The 22,952-nt window shown below is 44.6% G+C and overlaps 2 protein-coding genes across 4 annotated transcripts in view; one reads left to right on the top strand and one right to left on the bottom strand.

Moving 5' to 3' along the window:
• LOC124112765 (2'-5'-oligoadenylate synthase 1A-like) overlaps window positions 1–1,637 on the top strand; it is a 29,527-nt gene extending 27,890 nt beyond the window's left edge. For all 3 annotated transcript variants that reach the window (XM_046472900.2, XM_048399524.1, XM_046472899.2), the window contains 2 exons: window positions 609–811; window positions 1,294–1,637. In XM_046472900.2, the coding sequence (XP_046328856.2) occupies window positions 609–811; window positions 1,294–1,447 (357 nt within the window). In that variant the 3' untranslated portion in view covers window positions 1,448–1,637. The remainder of the gene's footprint in view (window positions 1–608; window positions 812–1,293) is intronic.
• Window positions 1,638–11,360: 9,723 nt separating this feature from the next.
• Window positions 11,361–21,977, bottom strand: LOC124112766. Its single transcript, XM_046472902.2, has 3 exons — window positions 21,890–21,977; window positions 13,871–13,936; window positions 11,361–12,748 (listed from the first exon to the last, which is right to left on the bottom strand). The coding sequence occupies exons 1-3, from the start codon at window positions 21,913–21,915 to the stop codon at window positions 11,563–11,565; spliced, it is 1,278 nt and encodes a 425-aa protein (XP_046328858.2). The 5' UTR covers window positions 21,916–21,977; the 3' UTR covers window positions 11,361–11,562.
• Between the last annotated feature and the right edge of the window lie 975 nt (window positions 21,978–22,952).

Below are 22,952 nucleotides of genomic sequence, written 5' to 3' on the forward strand. Positions count from 1 at the left end.
TATGTGCTGTAGTTATGCTGTATATATATTTATAACGAACTTCGGTTATAACGAACTAAAATTAGCAGTCCCTTTAAGTTCGTTATAACCGTAGTTTACTGTAGTCGCTAAACGGGATCGGGTGTTCAGACTCGATCGGGATCGGGTGTTTCATCGTATCCCAATACTGCGTAGAACGATGCTCATGATGTCAATCATTGGATTGTCGGGTCCAGACTCGATTATTATTGACATACCGCCGTCATATGGCTGGAATATTTTTGAGTGCGGCTTTAAACAACAAACTATATTAGTTAGTACATAATATGGTATATTATTAATGTCAACGATTTAAAAGAAGGGTTGTCTTCCCTTGCCTCATTTATACCCCTTCGGTTGCTAACTAGTTTTCTGACATAATACATCCAAATCACGTCTGGCTAGTGTTTAAAGATTATTGCCAGATTCATGTTGTGAATATCGACATCTTGATCGTTGAGTGGAGTTTTCTTCAAGATGAACGTAACTCTGTTGCAGAACATGCAGGTGGGTCCCATGTACATGTAGATGAGTCATTTTCACATCAATCATGACTCCTTAAAATGATTGTTGTTGTTTTATAATGACAGGTAGAAGTCAACATAGAAGTCAAAGCTGTGACGTCATTCTTCCTGGAACTATTGGTCATCTCTCATTGGATGACTAATGCCTCTCCATCCGACTTCGTCACCAAGGATTGGTTCCGGGAGATCATGACCCAGCTGACCAATCTGACGTCACTGCGAATATTGTGGCCTGAACAATACGACGCAGCCTCATTCTGTGTATTTCGGTAGGTTGCATTTATTTTAGTATTTTGATCAACCTTTTGAATCATCTGGCCAGGTTTGCAAATTTTCGATCGATCAATATTGTCGTCATTTGTGCGTGATTGCGTTCGTTTGTTCGTTCGCTTCAGACCAGAAGGTCTACTGAAACGTTCCGATATTGAATTAACAGTGTTTGCGCAGTGAAGATTAAGTTGTCTCCCCTTAACCGCAAGGCGTCCAACTCAGTCAACAACCATTTGTTCTGTCAATGAATGTACATTGTGAATAGAAACAGGTTCTGAATAAAACAGATAATGAATAAAAATAGAGTAATGTATTGTAGTTTTTTTTTATTTTCGCGAACATCTGGTCTCGTCTCTGATTTTCAGCGATCCATTCATATAATTTTCATCACTATTTAGCCTGTACTCCCAATGCCATGGAATTTGTTTCGACAGATGATTGAAACTAATTATTCTTTGCCGTTGGCAATTTATATTTACAGAGAGAACCCTGTGGTGTTGGATCCTACCAACCCTTACATCAATGTAGCTCCACGACGGAAACATCACTCCCTTGTGATGACGTGTGCACAGAACGTGCTGTACAGAATGCAGGCGTGGGAGAACTACAGAACTGGGCGTTACCCAGACAGTTAGAGCTCACCCTGACTGACAAGCACAGATGAATCTATGGCTTATTCTATTAATTGGTTGCACATAGCGACCGATGAAACCCGCTGGCAGATTATTTGTCATTGATGACGATAACTTTAGTGACACTGACGTGAAAGATGATGTACAAATGTGTACGAAAAAATAAGTTTGTTATACAAGGAAAACACTTCTATATTGTTTGTTTGTTTGTTATTTAACGCCGTCCTCAGCAATATTCCATGTTTATGACGGCGGTCTGTCAACAATCGAGACGGGGCCATACAATCCAGTGATTGACATCAAGAACACCGACCTACGCAATTGGGATACGATGACATGCAGCTAACAAGTTAGCAAGCCTGTCCACCCGATCCCGTTAGTCGCCTCTTACAACAAGCATGGGTTGCTGGAGACCGGGATCTTCACGGGGATTACACTTCTGTACAGGTATCCTGATGAGCATGCTGTAACATATAATTTTAAGCGACAGACCATTTTATATTTGGGGGTGGGAATGCGGGGGTGGGAATGCGGGGGTGGGTGGGGGGGTGGGGGGGTGGGGGGGGGGGGGGGGTGGGTGGGTGGGTGGGTGTGTGTGTGTGTTGGGGGTGAAACTGAAAGTGTTTTTCTGCAATCTCTGCACTTTAGACGTACAAAATTTCGTTTTTCACTTTTTGCTTTATTGCACGCCCTACGTATCACATGATTGTCTGGTCAAGACTCGATTGTTTACAGCCGCCATCGTTTGCCATGAGTACTGATGTGTCAGGATACAAACATGTTTATGCAAATTGCGTTAGTGGCGGACGGAACCGGTAGGGCGGGAAATTTTCACCCCTTTCGCGTCACTAGAGCGCTAGACCACACCCCTCTCTCGGGGATCGAACCACCGACCTTCCGGGCCCCTGATATGACACTCAAAAAGACTAAGTACAAGGCTTCAATAAACAAACAGGGTTGCATGTTCGTACAAATCTTCCAACGAGTGTCGAGCATTTTTGTACAATATTAGGGGCGGTGGGGTAATCTAGGGGTTGAAACATTCGCTCGTCAGATCAAAACTCGGGGTTCTGTTCCTCGCCCGGATCAATAACTAGTGATGTCCATTGTTGTGTCAGTGTGTTGCCATTATGTTTGTTTGTTTGTTTGTTGTTTAACGCCGCACTCAGCAATATTCCAGCTATATGAAGGCGGTCTGTAAAATAATCGAGTCTGGACCAGACAATCCAGTGATTGACATCATGAGCATCGATCCACGCAATGGGGATCGATGACATGTATCAACCAAGTCAGCGAGCCTGACCACCCGATCCCGTTAGTATGGGTTGCTGAAGACCAATTCCATCCCGGAATCTTCACGGGTCTGTTGCCATTATGATGATAGACATCAATAAAAGATAACAACAAGGTAAGTTAATTTACAGTTTACCTATTTCATGACTGCGTGTCTACATAAAACGTAAACACATTTAGTTCCTGTAACTATACATAATGTACCCCTATTGCATTGATCGATGTTCGTGATGTCAATCACTGGATTACATAACAGTTTACACAGACTCGATTATTTACAGACCACCATCATACAGCTGGAATAACGCTGAGCGTAGCGTTAAACTAGAAAATAAACAATATGTACATGCATCTTTTGTGAGTTTTCATGACGTGTCGCTATAACTACAAAATAATAAATAATGAACATATTTGTCTATTATCATTACTTTATCTCACAGATGTTTACACGCAGACTTATTCAGATATACTGTAAATCTAGAAATTAATGCGTCTCCAAATCAATACGACGGATGACCCCCAGCCAAAAATTAAAATCAATACAACTCCCCCCACCCTATCCCCAGTGGAATGATACATAATTATTATCCTTACCTAAATCCAACCTATCCTTAATCCAAACAAACAGCAAATAGCACTGCTTACTCGCGGTGAGTAGAGCTCTTCCGTAAAAACAATGAACAGTGTTTTCCTAAAAACAACACACAGTTTATATATTTATTCTGTTGACTGGCACAAAGGAAGTTCAAAGGCAATAAAATATATGAACCAAAAACGGTTCACTGATTGGAGTGGTCAATGATGCCTAGTTTGACCAAGTGGGTAGAACTCTTGACCCCATCAGTGTCTATTGTATAATTCTTATTCGTTAAATGATATTGCTATGTACTTGTTACAACTGCTGCTCAATAAACCTTGTTTGTGTTTATATTCAAGTTGGTATTTCCGCTATCCAAAGTGTGCAGTGAGACCGTCTTGTTGGCGATAGTCATTTTGGAGATATAAATGCGCAGTTTCATTTATGCGAACGGATCCTCAGATCCTATCTCCAAACACAGGTTTCGAAGTCAACATCGCACAACCAACCAAAAACACCCAATCTTACCGACTCCCAAACAACCAATCCATATTCACGGCCGAACTTATGGGCATGGCCTCAGCACTACACAATCAGCAATCTAAAAAAACACCAAAAAATCCTCATCCTAACCGACTCCCTCAGTGGACTACAAGCCCTCAAAAATAAAAACACTAAAAACCGCCCCAAACTAATAAATCAAATACTCAACATCTCAAACAACTTAACTAAGGCAGGTAAACAAATAGAGTTCATTTGGATCCCCGCCCACGTAGGAATCTTTAGAAATGAAAATGCAGATAAAGCAGCAAAATTATCCCTTAAACTCCCAGAAATATGCTTAAACTTACCCAGCTCAAAAACAGAAATCAAAAGTGTCGTTAAAAATAAATGAACAAAAAAACGGCAAAATATATACCAAAACTCAAATAGCCAAATCAGGAAAGTACTAAAAGAAACCCTAACTAAACCAAAAATACTACACCCATCCAAAAACATCGACAGAATAATAACTAAACTACAAACAGGCCACACCAAACTAAATAATCACCGTAAAATAGCTAATCTACACACAACAGGAAACTGCCCACATTGCAAACAACAAGAAACATCAGAACACGTACTCATTCACTGCACACACTACCAAACACACCGAACACTACAGACCACCCTAAATCTTAAAACCGCACTTACACTAGAATCAATCCAAATCAATACGACGGATGACCCCCAGCCAAAAATTAAAATCAATACAACTCCCCCCACCCTATCCCCAGTGGAATGATACATAATTATTATCCTTACCTAAATCCAACCTATCCTTAATCCAAACAAACAGCAAATAGCACTGCTTACTCGCGGTGAGTAGAGCTCTTCCGTAAAAACAATGAACAGTGTTTTCCTAAAAACAACACACAGTTTATATATTTATTCTGTTGACTGGCACAAAGGAAGTTCAAAGGCAATAAAATATATGAACCAAAAACGGTTCACTGATTGGAGTGGTCAATGATGCCTAGTTTGACCAAGTGGGTAGAACTCTTGACCCCATCAGTGTCTATTGTATAATTCTTATTCGTTAAATGATATTGCTATGTACTTGTTACAACTGCTGCTCAATAAACCTTGTTTGTGTTTATATTCAAGTTGGTATTTCCGCTATCCAAAGTGTGCAGTGAGACCGTCTTGTTGGCGATAGTCATTTTGGAGATATAAATGCGCAGTTTCATTTATGCGAACGGATCCTCAGATCCTATCTCCAAACACAGGTTTCGAAGTCAACATCGCACAACCAACCAAAAACACCCAATCTTACCGACTCCCAAACAACCAATCCATATTCACGGCCGAACTTATGGGCATGGCCTCAGCACTACACAATCAGCAATCTAAAAAAACACCAAAAAATCCTCATCCTAACCGACTCCCTCAGTGGACTACAAGCCCTCAAAAATAAAAACACTAAAAACCGCCCCAAACTAATAAATCAAATACTCAACATCTCAAACAACTTAACTAAGGCAGGTAAACAAATAGAGTTCATTTGGATCCCCGCCCACGTAGGAATCTTTAGAAATGAAAATGCAGATAAAGCAGCAAAATTATCCCTTAAACTCCCAGAAATATGCTTAAACTTACCCAGCTCAAAAACAGAAATCAAAAGTGTCGTTAAAAATAAATGAACAAAAAAACGGCAAAATATATACCAAAACTCAAATAGCCAAATCAGGAAAGTACTAAAAGAAACCCTAACTAAACCAAAAATACTACACCCATCCAAAAACATCGACAGAATAATAACTAAACTACAAACAGGCCACACCAAACTAAATAATCACCGTAAAATAGCTAATCTACACACAACAGGAAACTGCCCACATTGCAAACAACAAGAAACATCAGAACACGTACTCATTCACTGCACACACTACCAAACACACCGAACACTACAGACCACCCTAAATCTTAAAACCGCACTTACACTAGAATCAATCCAAATCAATACGACGGATGACCCCCAGCCAAAAATTAAAATCAATACAACTCCCCCCACCCTATCCCCAGTGGAATGATACATAATTATTATCCTTACCTAAATCCAACCTATCCTTAATCCAAACAAACAGCAAATAGCACTGCTTACTCGCGGTGAGTAGAGCTCTTCCGTAAAAACAATGAACAGTGTTTTCCTAAAAACAACACACAGTTTATATATTTATTCTGTTGACTGGCACAAAGGAAGTTCAAAGGCAATAAAATATATGAACCAAAAACGGTTCACTGATTGGAGTGGTCAATGATGCCTAGTTTGACCAAGTGGGTAGAACTCTTGACCCCATCAGTGTCTATTGTATAATTCTTATTCGTTAAATGATATTGCTATGTACTTGTTACAACTGCTGCTCAATAAACCTTGTTTGTGTTTATATTCAAGTTGGTATTTCCGCTATCCAAAGTGTGCAGTGAGACCGTCTTGTTGGCGATAGTCATTTTGGAGATATAAATGCGCAGTTTCATTTATGCGAACGGATCCTCAGATCCTATCTCCAAACACAGGTTTCGAAGTCAACATCGCACAACCAACCAAAAACACCCAATCTTACCGACTCCCAAACAACCAATCCATATTCACGGCCGAACTTATGGGCATGGCCTCAGCACTACACAATCAGCAATCTAAAAAAACACCAAAAAATCCTCATCCTAACCGACTCCCTCAGTGGACTACAAGCCCTCAAAAATAAAAATACTAAAAACCGCCCCAAACTAATAAATCAAATACTCAACATCTCAAACAACTTAACTAAGGCAGGTAAACAAATAGAGTTCATTTGGATCCCCGCCCACGTAGGAATCTTTAGAAATGAAAATGCAGATAAAGCAGCAAAATTATCCCTTAAACTCCCAGAAATATGCTTAAACTTACCCAGCTCAAAAACAGAAATCAAAAGTGTCGTTAAAAATAAATGAACAAAAAAAACGGCAAAATATATACCAAAACTCAAATAGCCAAATCAGGAAAGTACTAAAAGAAACCCTAACTAAACCAAAAATACTACACCCATCCAAAAACATCGACAGAATAATAACTAAACTACAAACAGGCCACACCAAACTAAATAATCACCGTAAAATAGCTAATCTACACACAACAGGAAACTGCCCACATTGCAAACAACAAGAAACATCAGAACACGTACTCATTCACTGCACACACTACCAAACACACCGAACACTACAGACCACCCTAAATCTTAAAACCGCACTTACACTAGAATCAATCCAAATCAATACGACGGATGACCCCCAGCCAAAAATTAAAATCAATACAACTCCCCCCACCCTATCCCCAGTGGAATGATACATAATTATTATCCTTACCTAAATCCAACCTATCCTTAATCCAAACAAACAGCAAATAGCACTGCTTACTCGCGGTGAGTAGAGCTCTTCCGTAAAAACAATGAACAGTGTTTTCCTAAAAACAACACACAGTTTATATATTTATTCTGTTGACTGGCACAAAGGAAGTTCAAAGGCAATAAAATATATGAACCAAAAACGGTTCACTGATTGGAGTGGTCAATGATGCCTAGTTTGACCAAGTGGGTAGAACTCTTGACCCCATCAGTGTCTATTGTATAATTCTTATTCGTTAAATGATATTGCTATGTACTTGTTACAACTGCTGCTCAATAAACCTTGTTTGTGTTTATATTCAAGTTGGTATTTCCGCTATCCAAAGTGTGCAGTGAGACCGTCTTGTTGGCGATAGTCATTTTGGAGATATAAATGCGCAGTTTCATTTATGCGAACGGATCCTCAGATCCTATCTCCAAACACAGGTTTCGAAGTCAACATCGCACAACCAACCAAAAACACCCAATCTTACCGACTCCCAAACAACCAATCCATATTCACGGCCGAACTTATGGGCATGGCCTCAGCACTACACAATCAGCAATCTAAAAAAACACCAAAAAATCCTCATCCTAACCGACTCCCTCAGTGGACTACAAGCCCTCAAAAATAAAAACACTAAAAACCGCCCCAAACTAATAAATCAAATACTCAACATCTCAAACAACTTAACTAAGGCAGGTAAACAAATAGAGTTCATTTGGATCCCCGCCCACGTAGGAATCTTTAGAAATGAAAATGCAGATAAAGCAGCAAAATTATCCCTTAAACTCCCAGAAATATGCTTAAACTTACCCAGCTCAAAAACAGAAATCAAAAGTGTCGTTAAAAATAAATGAACAAAAAAACGGCAAAATATATACCAAAACTCAAATAGCCAAATCAGGAAAGTACTAAAAGAAACCCTAACTAAACCAAAAATACTACACCCATCCAAAAACATCGACAGAATAATAACTAAACTACAAACAGGCCACACCAAACTAAATAATCACCGTAAAATAGCTAATCTACACACAACAGGAAACTGCCCACATTGCAAACAACAAGAAACATCAGAACACGTACTCATTCACTGCACACACTACCAAACACACCGAACACTACAGACCACCCTAAATCTTAAAACCGCACTTACACTAGAATCAATCCAAATCAATACGACGGATGACCCCCAGCCAAAAATTAAAATCAATACAACTCCCCCCACCCTATCCCCAGTGGAATGATACATAATTATTATCCTTACCTAAATCCAACCTATCCTTAATCCAAACAAACAGCAAATAGCACTGCTTACTCGCGGTGAGTAGAGCTCTTCCGTAAAAACAATGAACAGTGTTTTCCTAAAAACAACACACAGTTTATATATTTATTCTGTTGACTGGCACAAAGGAAGTTCAAAGGCAATAAAATATATGAACCAAAAACGGTTCACTGATTGGAGTGGTCAATGATGCCTAGTTTGACCAAGTGGGTAGAACTCTTGACCCCATCAGTGTCTATTGTATAATTCTTATTCGTTAAATGATATTGCTATGTACTTGTTACAACTGCTGCTCAATAAACCTTGTTTGTGTTTATATTCAAGTTGGTATTTCCGCTATCCAAAGTGTGCAGTGAGACCGTCTTGTTGGCGATAGTCATTTTGGAGATATAAATGCGCAGTTTCATTTATGCGAACGGATCCTCAGATCCTATCTCCAAACACAGGTTTCGAAGTCAACATCGCACAACCAACCAAAAACACCCAATCTTACCGACTCCCAAACAACCAATCCATATTCACGGCCGAACTTATGGGCATGGCCTCAGCACTACACAATCAGCAATCTAAAAAAACACCAAAAAATCCTCATCCTAACCGACTCCCTCAGTGGACTACAAGCCCTCAAAAATAAAAACACTAAAAACCGCCCCAAACTAATAAATCAAATACTCAACATCTCAAACAACTTAACTAAGGCAGGTAAACAAATAGAGTTCATTTGGATCCCCGCCCACGTAGGAATCTTTAGAAATGAAAATGCAGATAAAGCAGCAAAATTATCCCTTAAACTCCCAGAAATATGCTTAAACTTACCCAGCTCAAAAACAGAAATCAAAAGTGTCGTTAAAAATAAATGAACAAAAAAACGGCAAAATATATACCAAAACTCAAATAGCCAAATCAGGAAAGTACTAAAAGAAACCCTAACTAAACCAAAAATACTACACCCATCCAAAAACATCGACAGAATAATAACTAAACTACAAACAGGCCACACCAAACTAAATAATCACCGTAAAATAGCTAATCTACACACAACAGGAAACTGCCCACATTGCAAACAACAAGAAACATCAGAACACGTACTCATTCACTGCACACACTACCAAACACACCGAACACTACAGACCACCCTAAATCTTAAAACCGCACTTACACTAGAATCAATCCAAATCAATACGACGGATGACCCCCAGCCAAAAATTAAAATCAATACAACTCCCCCCACCCTATCCCCAGTGGAATGATACATAATTATTATCCTTACCTAAATCCAACCTATCCTTAATCCAAACAAACAGCAAATAGCACTGCTTACTCGCGGTGAGTAGAGCTCTTCCGTAAAAACAATGAACAGTGTTTTCCTAAAAACAACACACAGTTTATATATTTATTCTGTTGACTGGCACAAAGGAAGTTCAAAGGCAATAAAATATATGAACCAAAAACGGTTCACTGATTGGAGTGGTCAATGATGCCTAGTTTGACCAAGTGGGTAGAACTCTTGACCCCATCAGTGTCTATTGTATAATTCTTATTCGTTAAATGATATTGCTATGTACTTGTTACAACTGCTGCTCAATAAACCTTGTTTGTGTTTATATTCAAGTTGGTATTTCCGCTATCCAAAGTGTGCAGTGAGACCGTCTTGTTGGCGATAGTCATTTTGGAGATATAAATGCGCAGTTTCATTTATGCGAACGGATCCTCAGATCCTATCTCCAAACACAGGTTTCGAAGTCAACATCGCACAACCAACCAAAAACACCCAATCTTACCGACTCCCAAACAACCAATCCATATTCACGGCCGAACTTATGGGCATGGCCTCAGCACTACACAATCAGCAATCTAAAAAAACACCAAAAAATCCTCATCCTAACCGACTCCCTCAGTGGACTACAAGCCCTCAAAAATAAAAACACTAAAAACCGCCCCAAACTAATAAATCAAATACTCAACATCTCAAACAACTTAACTAAGGCAGGTAAACAAATAGAGTTCATTTGGATCCCCGCCCACGTAGGAATCTTTAGAAATGAAAATGCAGATAAAGCAGCAAAATTATCCCTTAAACTCCCAGAAATATGCTTAAACTTACCCAGCTCAAAAACAGAAATCAAAAGTGTCGTTAAAAATAAATGAACAAAAAAACGGCAAAATATATACCAAAACTCAAATAGCCAAATCAGGAAAGTACTAAAAGAAACCCTAACTAAACCAAAAATACTACACCCATCCAAAAACATCGACAGAATAATAACTAAACTACAAACAGGCCACACCAAACTAAATAATCACCGTAAAATAGCTAATCTACACACAACAGGAAACTGCCCACATTGCAAACAACAAGAAACATCAGAACACGTACTCATTCACTGCACACACTACCAAACACACCGAACACTACAGACCACCCTAAATCTTAAAACCGCACTTACACTAGAATCAATCCTAAATCTACAAAATAAATCAGAAAAATCCAAAGCCTTAGGCATATACCTAATTAAAACAGGACTAATTAGTCGCATTTAAACCCCCAATAAAATATTAAAACCAAAACTACCTAATCAAACAACCACCCAACACACACAGCTCCCTTAGTTCGTCCTCCACCACTCTTGGCATTCATTCGTAAAAATCTCAAAATTTCAAACTTACCAAAAGTATATAAGCAACCCCTAAAGCCCCTATCCTGGGTTGCACAAACTCACTTTTCCCCTTTTCGGAAACACATTAAATGGCCTGGCCGGGCACGTGTGTGACATACGCTTGCAGTCGGAAAGCGCACGTTAAATCTACAATATAAGTAAGTAAGTAAGTAAGTAAGTAAGTATGCGAACAAAGACCACTCGCATTTTTCGCATTTAATTCAAGCTCGCGTTAATTTCAACTATTAGAGCAACAAGTTGGGTAGTACGATCCAAGGATCCCTATACTATTGACGTGGATTGTGGATCTGGTAAATAAACAAACCCTCATTGTTTAATATCAAATACAGAATATTCAGTATCAATGAATATTAATGTCTTGGAAGAGTGTTCATCCAGGACCTTATTTAGGGGGGATACTGCCTTTGAAATTAACGTACTGAGCTACAGAACATGGCCGTGGACAAGTGTTGAACTTTATAGTGGAGCCGGAATTCCGTTCACCTGATTGACTCTGGGGGCACCATAACGTAAGCTTAGGCAGATCATCGGAAACAGTGTCCTCAAGTTCTGACGCAAAGACATTTGGCATGGTTAAGCTTCTGCTCCTCCTCGAGTTCCCTGGGGGTGGTCGACATCCCGGGGGTCCGCTCGACTGTCCCGCCATACGGACGTATAGGTCACAGTCTGGAACGACCTTAGCTGCAGCATCATGCTTCGTCTCCAGCTCCTCGTGTGCATCGTGTAGAGACTGGGCTGACTTCCACCATCCCGATTTGAACAGGTCATCGGAGGATCTCTCGAATTTGAGGTCTGTGGAATTAGGAGGAAATCCTCGTCGCTGGCCGACCTTAAGATTCGTATCGAAATTCATGTATACGCTCTTTGTCACATCTTGACGAGAAGACTCGTTAAATGCCTTGAAAAGTTCTAGGTGAGTATTATCATCCTCTTCTGTTTCATCTTCAACAACCTCTATTGCACTGGTCTGGTAAGTTATGGATCGACGCTCTTCCTCCTGTTTTGAGGTGTCCATGAATGGTCGGGATGCTGTGGGTGTGTAGCTTGTATACTGAAGGGTACAAATGCGTGGTTTTGTCAGCACCCCTTCACTAAAAGTCTTACTTTTTCTAAGTCCCCGGAGAGGCTTCCCCATGGGTACATATGTTGCACAGACGTCTTCATCCGAGTCGTCACTGAGATTTCCTGTATCCCCAGTCTTTCCGCTATGCCTCACAATGACCTCGCCTTCTTTCAGATCAGGATCAGGCAGGGCAGACTCAAGGGTAAAAGGCTTTTCACATGCAGCCTCAACAGACTCTGTCTGAACCTGCTCCACTTGATTAGGTTCTACCGGACTACAAACATACGCCAGGGGAGGCGCCTCGATTGTAAGGGGGGCAGATTCGATCGCCTGCAGTGTGTTTGGGGGAGGTTTCGGTTCAACTGCCCTAGGACCAGATATCGACAAGCGTTTTCCAGACTTGGAGATGTGATTGGTTACGATGTCAGCAGGATCCACATTAACATAGTCGTCCCGCTTTTCTGTTCTTTTTGGACGTTTGCGTCTCTTAAACACCCTTCGCAGTCTGAAATAACGAGAGAAACGCAATGTTATCACTGGTATGTTCATGTACATGTTGCCGTGGTGAATGGGAGGATTGGAACATTTTACCATAAACAGGGGGGCATGAACAGGAATGTAAATTCATGTGTGCGACTAGAGGAGCGTTAATGGAAAAGGACATGGACAGGAATGTATGTTCAGGTGTGCGACTAGAGGAGCGTTAATGGAAAAGGACATGGACAGGAATGTAAGTTCAGGTGTGCGACTAGAGGAGCGTTAATGGAAAGGGACATGGACAGGAATGTAAGTTCAGGTGGGCGCCTAAAGGAACGTTTAGGGGCGGGGCATGAACAGGAATGTAAATTCATGTGTGCGACTAGAGGAGCGTTAATGGAAAAGGACATGGACAGGAATGTATGTTCAGGTGTGCGACTAGAGGAGCGTTAATGGAAAAGGACATGGACAGGAATGTAAGTTCAGGTGTGCGACTAGAGGAGCGTTAATGGAAAGGGACATGGACAGGAATGTAAGTTCAGGTGGGCGCCTAAAGGAACGTTTAGGGGCGGGGCATGAACAGGAATGTAAATTCATGTGTGCGACTAGAGGAGCGTTAATGGAAAAGGACATGGACAGGAATGTAAGTTCAGGTGGGCGCCTAAAGGAACGTTTAGGGGCGGGGCATGAACAGGAATGTAAATTCATGTGTGCGACTAGAGGAACGTTAATGGAAAAGGACATGAACAGGAATGTAAATTCAGGTGTGCGACTAGAGGGTCGTTAATGGAAAGGGACATGGACAGGAATGTAAATTCAGGTGTGCGACTAGAGGAGCGTTAATGGAAAAGGACATCGACAGGAAAGTAAGTTCAAATGAGTGACTAAAGGATCGTTAATGGAGAAGGGCATGGACAGGAGCGTAAATTCACGTCAGTGGCTAAAGGTTAGTTAATGGAAGGGGCCATTAACAGGAATGCAAATTCAGATTAGTGACCAGAGGATCGTTAATGGAAGGGGACCACAAACAGGAACGGAAATTCATCTGTGACTAAACGATTGTAAATGGAGGGGTGTTTGTGTGTGAACAGGAATGCAAGTTCAGATGAGTGCAAGAATGACAATGTACAGGATTGTTACAGTTACTGACCTTTTAAAGAAACTGGGGCGCGGGGGGCGTGGTTCGGGGGTCCCATTGCCATCTCGCTCTTTATTGCTGGAAACAGATATGGACTTTATTAAGGTATGTGATGCTTACGTACGCCCGATTAAAAAATTGCACTGTAATAAGTAATAAATATATAATAATAAATAATACAGAGGAAGGGCGCACTTTGCAGAGTTGCGTCCCCACGCTGTGCCAGGATCGGCTGAGTGTGGGTTATGTACGTGAGTACATGTATAGCCTTTAAAACATATATCGTAACATATTATTTGAAATTGATATAACGATATGCATGTTGAATATGATGTATAGTTTATTTTAGTTCATGTCAGGTATGATTGTAGTATAAGTCCTTCAGCTTAAATGTCGTTTCAAACTATGTCCATTAGTACCCACCCGCCTCCGTGGTCTAGAGGTAGAGCGTCCGCTCGGAGAGCGGAAGATTCGAGGTTCGATCCCCGGTCGCGTCATATCAAAAGACGTTAAAAGATGGTACTTGTTGTTACCCTGTCTGGCGCTCGGCATTAAGGGGCTAAAACAAGGACTGGTCGGCTCGGAGTCTGTATATTGTGTCTGAGTGGGGTATTCATGTTAAACTTCGGCATGGTATCTCAGTGAGCTAGCACTATAAATCGGCATCAGCCCGGACTAGTACAAGCAGCCACACACACACAAGTGCATGCTATATAAGTGCAATAATCTTGGACGCGACGTTAAACCCCATTTCACCTCACCTCACCATTAGTACCCAGGTTACAATAGGATCCCAGTACTCCACGCCTTGTAAGAGGCGTATAAACTGGATAGGATGGTCAGGTTCTGTCACTATCTTGATTGCGCTGCATCGTAACCGACGTCATGGGACGTTAGTCACGTCATGAACTATTGGTGCACAAACGGGTAGTTACATGCAAGTATCAACGTTTGGAATACTAATTAAAAAGAATAGATAGACCTACCCCGACGTAGATGAAATGCCACTGATGTATTCGTGCATGTCCATCACTATGTTTTGTAGATACATTTAAAATCCCGTTGTGTAAGTTTTAAAATTTGGAGGTGTTTCAAGAGCATAACTCCTAACCGTTCAATGTCGTCATTTTCTTCAGGCAACTGTTGAACTGGTGTTGTTTGCTATTCATGAAGTTTGATCTTTTATAGATTTTGTGAGACAAAGGCAAGTCTATTTTAAACATTGGTTCAAATGAGAGTTTCATTTTGCAGAGCATAAATCACAAACCATTCAAAGTTTCTAGATGAAACTTTGTAAGCACTTGAGATATCCTACACAGGGGATTCTGGGGTTAAGATATGTCCTCAGCAACCCATTGACAGGGGTCTCATGGATGCAGTGGTCAGGCTTGGTGACTTGGTTGATTGTACCTTTACCGTGAGATATTGCTCATAATTCAGTGTTTATTAAACAAGGAACACAATCAATTCAAGATCTTTTTAAAAGTCTTGCTGTTAGTTTTAGAAATAGTATGTGTAACATTGATTTCAAATAAAATGCTCTGCCTGAAATGTTTCATTACTATTACACGTCACGTGAAGGTATTAGCAGAAATCATTTAATGCATAGAGAGAACAATTTGGTTTGGTCATCAATCAACATGTCAGTTGTACTCAGAGGCTTAAGGGTTACCAACGTTGGTATAAGGGTGAGTCAGTGAGTGAGTATGTTTTTACGCCGCTTTTAGCAACATTCCAGCAATATCACAGCGGGGGATACCAGAAATGGGCTTCACACATTGCACCCATGTCGGGAATCGAACCGGGGTCTTCGGCGTGACGAGCGAACGCTTCATCCACTAAGCTACCCGACCGCCCCGTTGGAAAAAGGAGTAATAAGACTTTGTGGTGAACGTCTAATACTTAGTAGGATTTTATGCACATTTTTAAAAGGGGCGGGATATCGATAACGTTGTCTTCTTACATCCATTGAGGCAAACAGGATTTATTATTCACTAAGGACAGCCTTTGGGTCTAGTGGTAGAGCGTCCGCCCGGAGAGCGGAAGGTCCGGGTTCGGTCCCCGGCCGCGTCATATCAAAAGACGTTAAAAGATGGTACTTGTTGTTACCCTGTCTGGCGCTCGGCATTAAGGGGCTAAAACAAGGACTGGTCGGCTCGGAGTCTGTATATTGTGTCTGAGTGGGGTATTCATGTTAAACTTCGGCATGGTATCTCAGTGTGCTAGCACTATAAATCGGCATCAGCCCGGACTAGTACAAGCAGCCACACACACGCGTACATGCACGTCGCTATATAAGTGTAATAAACTTGCACGCGACGTTAAACCCAATTTTACCTCACCTATTATTCACTAAGTATAACATAAATTATACCGCAAATACATTTCTACTTCAAAGCTGAAGCATATCGTAATAGCCATTTCTCGGGGAAAAATTGATTTTCAAACATTTCCTGAAAAGTTTATATTTCCTGTTTACGTCTAATTGTGGCTTTACGACTGGTTTCAAGGACCTTGATACAAAAACTAAAACTGAATGAATTTTTCAACACTCACTTCATGCGGAAGAAATTATTCACAGATAGTGACGGGCCAGTGTATGTAGACTAAACATTTATGAATAGGTTAGAGTGAGTGAGTATGGTTTTACGCCTCTTTTTCTCAATATTCTAGAAATACATGGAACACGATTTGGGAATCGAACCCATGCATTCGGCGTGACGATCAAACTCTTTAACAGCTAGGCTACCCCACCGCACCGTATGACTTAGGGCCGGTGGACCCGGATTCTGAGTGCGGCAATAAACAATAAACAAAGTTCTGACCTGTATAAACCAGAGCAACCATTCAAAGGGCCATAACAACGAAAATATTCTAACAACATTGTTTTGATAACAATGTTTTAAAAAATATTCATGAAGGGTGTGAGTCGTTATAAATAGAATTATTTATCTAAAAAATGCATATTGAGAAATGATCAGGAAGATTAGATACTTTCAAAAAAATAAAAAAATGTTATTTCAATATGTTTGCCATAAGGTCTACTGTCTATAGTTTGCGTATAGTGGACGTAAGTGTATAATGTTTGCATGGTGGAAATCTCTCACAAAATCTTTACATGCGACCCCCCCCCCCCCCCCACCCACACACACACACACACACACACATACACACACACACATCTCGCTGGTATACCCGACCCTACTGACCACGACAGTACTGATTAACCAACTCTCCGTCACCCTGCCCCCTCCCCCCGCACACGCAAAGACACCCCTCTCGTCGCTGGTATACACGACCCTACTGACCACGTCAGTACTGATTAACCAACTCTCCGTCACCCTGCCCCCTCCCCCCCCCACACGCAAAGACACCCCTCTCGTCGCTGGTATACACGACCCTACTGACCACGACAGTACTGATTAACCAACTCTCCGTCACCCTTCCCCCTCCCCCGCACACGCAAAGACACCCCTCTCGTCGCTGGTATACACGACCCTACTGACCATGACAGTACTGATTAACCAACTCTCCGTCACCCTGCCCCCTCCCCCCGCACACGCAAAGACACCCCTCTCGTCGCTGGTATACACGACCCTACTGACCACGACAGTACTGATAAACCAACTCTCCGTCACCCTGCCCCCTCCCCCCGCACACGCAAAGACACCCCTCTCGTCGCTGGTATACACGACCCTACTGACCACGACAGTACTGATTAACCAACTCTCCGTCACCCTGCCCCCTCCCCCCGCACATGCACAGACACCCATCTCGTCGCTGGTATACACGACCCTACTGACCACGACAGTACTGATTAACCAACTCTCCGTCACCCTGCCCCCTCCCCCCGCACACGCAAAGACACCCCTCTCGTCGCTGGTATACACGACCCTACTGACCACGTCAGTACTGATTAACCAACTCTCCGTCACCCTGCCCCCTCCCCCCGCACACGCAAAGACACCCCTCTCGTCGCTGGTATACACGACCCTACTGACCACGTCAGTACTGATTAACCAACTCTCCGTCACCCTTCCCCCTCCACCCCCACACGCAAAGACACCCCTCTCGTCGCTGGTATACACGACCCTACTGACCACGACAGTACTGATTAACCAACTCTCCGTCACCCTGCCCCCTCCCCCCCCACACGCACAGACACCCCTCTCGTCGCTGGTATACACGACCCTACTGACCACGTCAGTACTGATTAACCAACTCTCCGTCACCCTTCCCCCTCCCCCCCCCCACACGCAAAGACACCCCTCTCGTCGCTGGTATACACGACCCTACTGACCACGACAGTACTGATTAACCAACTCTCCGTCACCCTGCCCCCTCCCCCCCCACACGCACAGACACCCCTCTCGTCGCTGGTATACACGACCCTACTGACCACGTCAGTACTGATTAACCAACTCTCCGTCACCCTTCCCCCTCCCCCCCCACACGCAAAGACACCCCTCTCGTCGCTGGTATACACGACCCTACTGACCACGACAGTACTGATTAACCAACTCTCCGTCACCCTGCCCCCTCCACCCCCACACGCACAGACACCCCTCTCGTCGCTGGTATACACGACCCTACTGACCACGTCAGTACTGATTAACCAACTCTCCGTCACCCTGCCCCCTCCCCCCCCACACGCAAAGACACCCCTCTCGTCGCTGGTATACACGACCCTACTGACCACGACAGTACTGATTAACCAACTCTCCGTCACCCTTCCCCCTCCCCCGCACACGCAAAGACACCCCTCTCGTCGCTGGTATACACGACCCTACTGACCATGACAGTACTGATTAACCAACTCTCCGTCACCCTGCCCCCTCCCCCCGCACACGCAAAGACACCCCTCTCGTCGCTGGTATACACGACCCTACTGACCACGACAGTACTGATTAACCAACTCTCCGTCACCCTGCCCCCTCCCCCCGCACACGCAAAGACACCCCTCTCGTCGCTGGTATACACGACCCTACTGACCACGACAGTACTGATTAACCAACTCTCCGTCACCCTGCCCCCTCCCCCCGCACATGCACAGACACCCATCTCGTCGCTGGTATACCCGACCCTACTGACCACGACAGTACTGATTAACCAACTCTCCGTCACCCTGCCCCCTCCCCCCGCACACGCAAAGACACCCCTCTCGTCGCTGGTATACACGACCCTACTGACCACGTCAGTACTGATTAACCAACTCTCCGTCACCCTGCCCCCTCCCCCCGCACACGCAAAGACACCCCTCTCGTCGCTGGTATACACGACCCTACTGACCACGTCAGTACTGATTAACCAACTCTCCGTCACCCTTCCCCCTCCCCCCCACACGCAAAGACACCCCTCTCGTCGCTGGTATACACGACCCTACTGACCATGACAGTACTGATTAACCAACTCTCCGTCACCCTGCCCCCTCCCCCCGCACACGCAAAGACACCCCTCTCGTCGCTGGTATACACGACCCTACTGACCACGACAGTACTGATTAACCAACTCTCCGTCACCCTGCCCCCTCCCCCCGCACATGCACAGACACCCATCTCGTCGCTGGTATACCCGACCCTACTGACCACGACAGTACTGATTAACCAACTCTCCGTCACCCTGCCCCCTCCCCCCGCACACGCAAAGACACCCCTCTCGTCGCTGGTATACACGACCCTACTGACCACGTCAGTACTGATTAACCAACTCTCCGTCACCCTGCCCCCTCCCCCCGCACACGCAAAGACACCCCTCTCGTCGCTGGTATACACGACCCTACTGACCACGTCAGTACTGATTAACCAACTCTCCGTCACCCTGCCCCCTCCCCCCCACACGCAAAGACACCCCTCTCGTCGCTGGTATACACGACCCTACTGACCACGACAGTACTGATTAACCAACTCTCCGTCACCCTGCCCCCTCCCCCCGCACACGCACAGACACCCCTCTCGTCGCTGGTATACACGTCCCTACTGACCACGACAGTACTGATTAACCAACTCTCCGTCACCCTTCCCCCTCCCCCGCACACGCAAAGACACCCCTCTCGTCGCTGGTATACACGACCCTACTGACCACGACAGTACTGATAAACCAACTCTCCGTCACCCTTCCCCCTCCCCCGCACACGCAAAGACACCCCTCTCGTCGCTGGTATACACGACCCTACTGACCACGACAGTACTGATTAACCAACCCTCCGTCACCCTGCCCCCTCCCCCCGCACATGCACAGACACCCTCTCGTCGCTGGTATACACGACCCTACTGACCACGTCAGTACTGATTCACCAACCCTCCGTCACCCTGCCCCCTCCCCCCGCACACGCACAGACACCCCTCTCGTCGCTGGTATACACGACCCTACTGACCACGACAGTACTGATTAACCAACTCTCCGTCACCCCGCCCCCTTCCCCCGCACACGCACAGACACCCCTCTCGTCGCTGGTATACACGACCCTACTGACCATGACACTACTGATTCACCAACCCTCCGTCACCCTGCCCCCTCCCCCCGCACATGCAAAGACACCCCTCTCGTCGCTGGTATACACGACCCTACTGACCACGACAGCACTGATTAACCAACCCTCCGTCACCCTGCCCCCTCCCCCCGCACACGCACAGACACCCCTCTCGTCGCTGGTATACACGACCCTACTGACCACGACAGTACTGATTAACCAACTCTCCGTCACCCTGCCCCCTCCCCCCGCACACGCAAAGACACCCCTCTCGTCGCTGGTATACACGACCCTACTGACCACGACAGTACTGATTAACCAACTCTCCGTCACCCTGCCCCCTCCCCCCGCACACGCAAAGACACCCCTCTCGTCGCTGGTATACACGACCCTACTGACCACGACAGTACTGATTAACCAACTCTCCGTCACCCTGCCCCCTCCCCCCGCACACGCAAAGACACCCCTCTCGTCGCTGGTATACACGACCCTACTGACCACGACAGTACTGATTAACCAACTCTCCGTCACCCTGCCCCCTCCCCCCGCACACGCAAAGACACCCCTCTCGTCGCTGGTATACCCGACCCTACTGACCACGACAGTACTGATTAACTAACTCTCCGTCACCCTGCCCCCTCCCCCCGCACACGCACAGACACCCCTCTTGTCGCTGGTATACACGACTCTACTGACCACGACAGCACTGATTAACCAACCCTCCGTCACCCTGCCCCCTCCCCCCGCACACGAAAAGACACCCCTCTCGTCGCTGGTATACACGACTCTACTGACCACGACAGTACTGATTAACCAACCCTCCGTCACCCTGCCCCCTCCCCCCGCACACGCAAAGACACCCCTCTCGTCGCTGGTATACACGACCCTACTGACCACGACAGTACTGATTAACCAACTCTCCGTCACCCTGCCCCCTCCCCCCGCACACGCAAAGACACCCCTCTTGTCGCTGGTATACACGACTCTACTGACCACGACAGTACTGATTAACCAACTCTCCGTCACCCTGCCCCCTCCCCCCCCCCCCCCCCCCCCCCCGCACACGCACGGACACCCCTCTCGTCGCTGGTATACACGACCCTACTGACCACGACAGTACTGATTAACCAACTCTCCGTCACCCTGCCCCCTCCCCCCGCACACGCAAAGACACCCCTCTCGTCGCTGGTATACACGACTCTACTGACCACGATAGTACTGATTAACCAACTCTCCATCTCCCACCCACCCAGGACAATACTCATTTACCAACTCTCCATCATGCCCCCACCCCTCTGTTTTGGTAGAATTGTGACACCAACTTTCAAGTCATCGTATGATATTCAACAGTTTATTTTATAGTTAAATACTACAAGCGGGATCTGCGAATAGCGGTTTCCGTGATAAATGTAACTTTGTTGATATGTATAGTGACTTGACGCGCCATATGGACGCATGCTTCAGTAATATTTAGGTAATAACGCTTCTGAACCGGTTTTTGTATGAAAGGAGTTGTTATAGACTCTAAACGCGTATGAAAAAGGGTAAATGGCAATACTTACGCCACACGCTTATCTTTATCACTCATATGGGCTGGCTGTGGATCATGGCAGCCGACGAGGTCGTCTCCTTGTGCGGCGTTCTGTGTCACTGCACCAGCGAGAAGCAACAGGAAGAACAAACCATATAGAAACCAGAACTGTCCCCGGTTGTTTATCTAACATTACTTTGTTTAAATGAATGAACATATTTGCATCATTATCGATATATTTCAACAGTTGGTAAACAAGTGCGATTTATCAATTGAATAGAGTTAACCCGCTCTTTATTGATAATAATGAAACAGTTACTGTATATTTCGTAGAGTGGTTGGGCGTCCGGGTAGCCTTGTGGTTAAAGTGTTCGCTCGTCACGCCGAAGGCCGGATTCGATTCCCCACATGGGAACAAAGCATGAAGCCCATTTCTGGTCAGTGTTTGAAACAGAACACATTGGCAGGCTGCCGCAAAGACTCGTAATACTTTAGAAGCTGCTGGCCTCGAGTAAACTCTTCGGGACTCAATATTTATTACAATATAGATCTTGATTATCGATCAGATCGTCTTGACTGAGCGCCGCCATTTTTTTAAGCAAATGCAAGTGATGTGAGAGGTGGAATTTGATTGGTCAATAGATTGGACATAGATGGGACATAACCACGGGCCACTGGTCAAACCACGAAATCCCAGCGTAGGGTGGAAACTGGACTTTTGTAGTCATTTGACACCCTTGCCTAGGGAAGATGGGTTTGCTGAAGACCCATTCACTACCCGGATCCCTTACGAGACCATAGCCACTTGGTTGAATTGATGTCTAGAAGTTGGTGGTCTTGGATAGAACAGTTCAATTCACATAAGTAGGTGAATGAATGAGTATGGTTTTACGCCGCTTTTTGCTTTATTCCAGCAATATCACGGCGGGAGACACCAGAAAATGGGCTTCACACATTGAACCAATGCCGTGAATCGAACCCGGGTCACCTCGGCGTGACGAGCGAACGCGTTCACCACTAGGCTACCCGACCGCCCCCACATTAGTAGAGACATAGCTGTTCACGGTAACCTACTGTGACAGGTTTGGGTAATT

The sequence above is a fragment of the Haliotis rufescens genome, unplaced genomic scaffold (genome assembly GCF_023055435.1).
Source record: "Haliotis rufescens isolate VD_foot unplaced genomic scaffold, xgHalRufe1.0.p SCAF_2, whole genome shotgun sequence".
NCBI classification, from domain to species: Eukaryota; Metazoa; Mollusca; class Gastropoda; order Lepetellida; family Haliotidae; genus Haliotis; species Haliotis rufescens.

Bases quoted from the DNA above. Each gene is read 5' to 3' on its own strand.
- LOC124112766 (XM_046472902.2), bottom strand. From the start codon at position 21,915: ATGAGTGATAAAGATAAGCGTGTGGC. The intron at 13,937-21,889 runs GTAAGTATTGCC...ATCTGTTTCCAG, and splicing joins GATAAAGATAAGCGTGTGGC to CAATAAAGAGCGAGATGGCA. The intron at 12,749-13,870 runs GTCAGTAACTGT...TCGTTATTTCAG, and splicing joins CGCCCCAGTTTCTTTAAAAG to ACTGCGAAGGGTGTTTAAGA.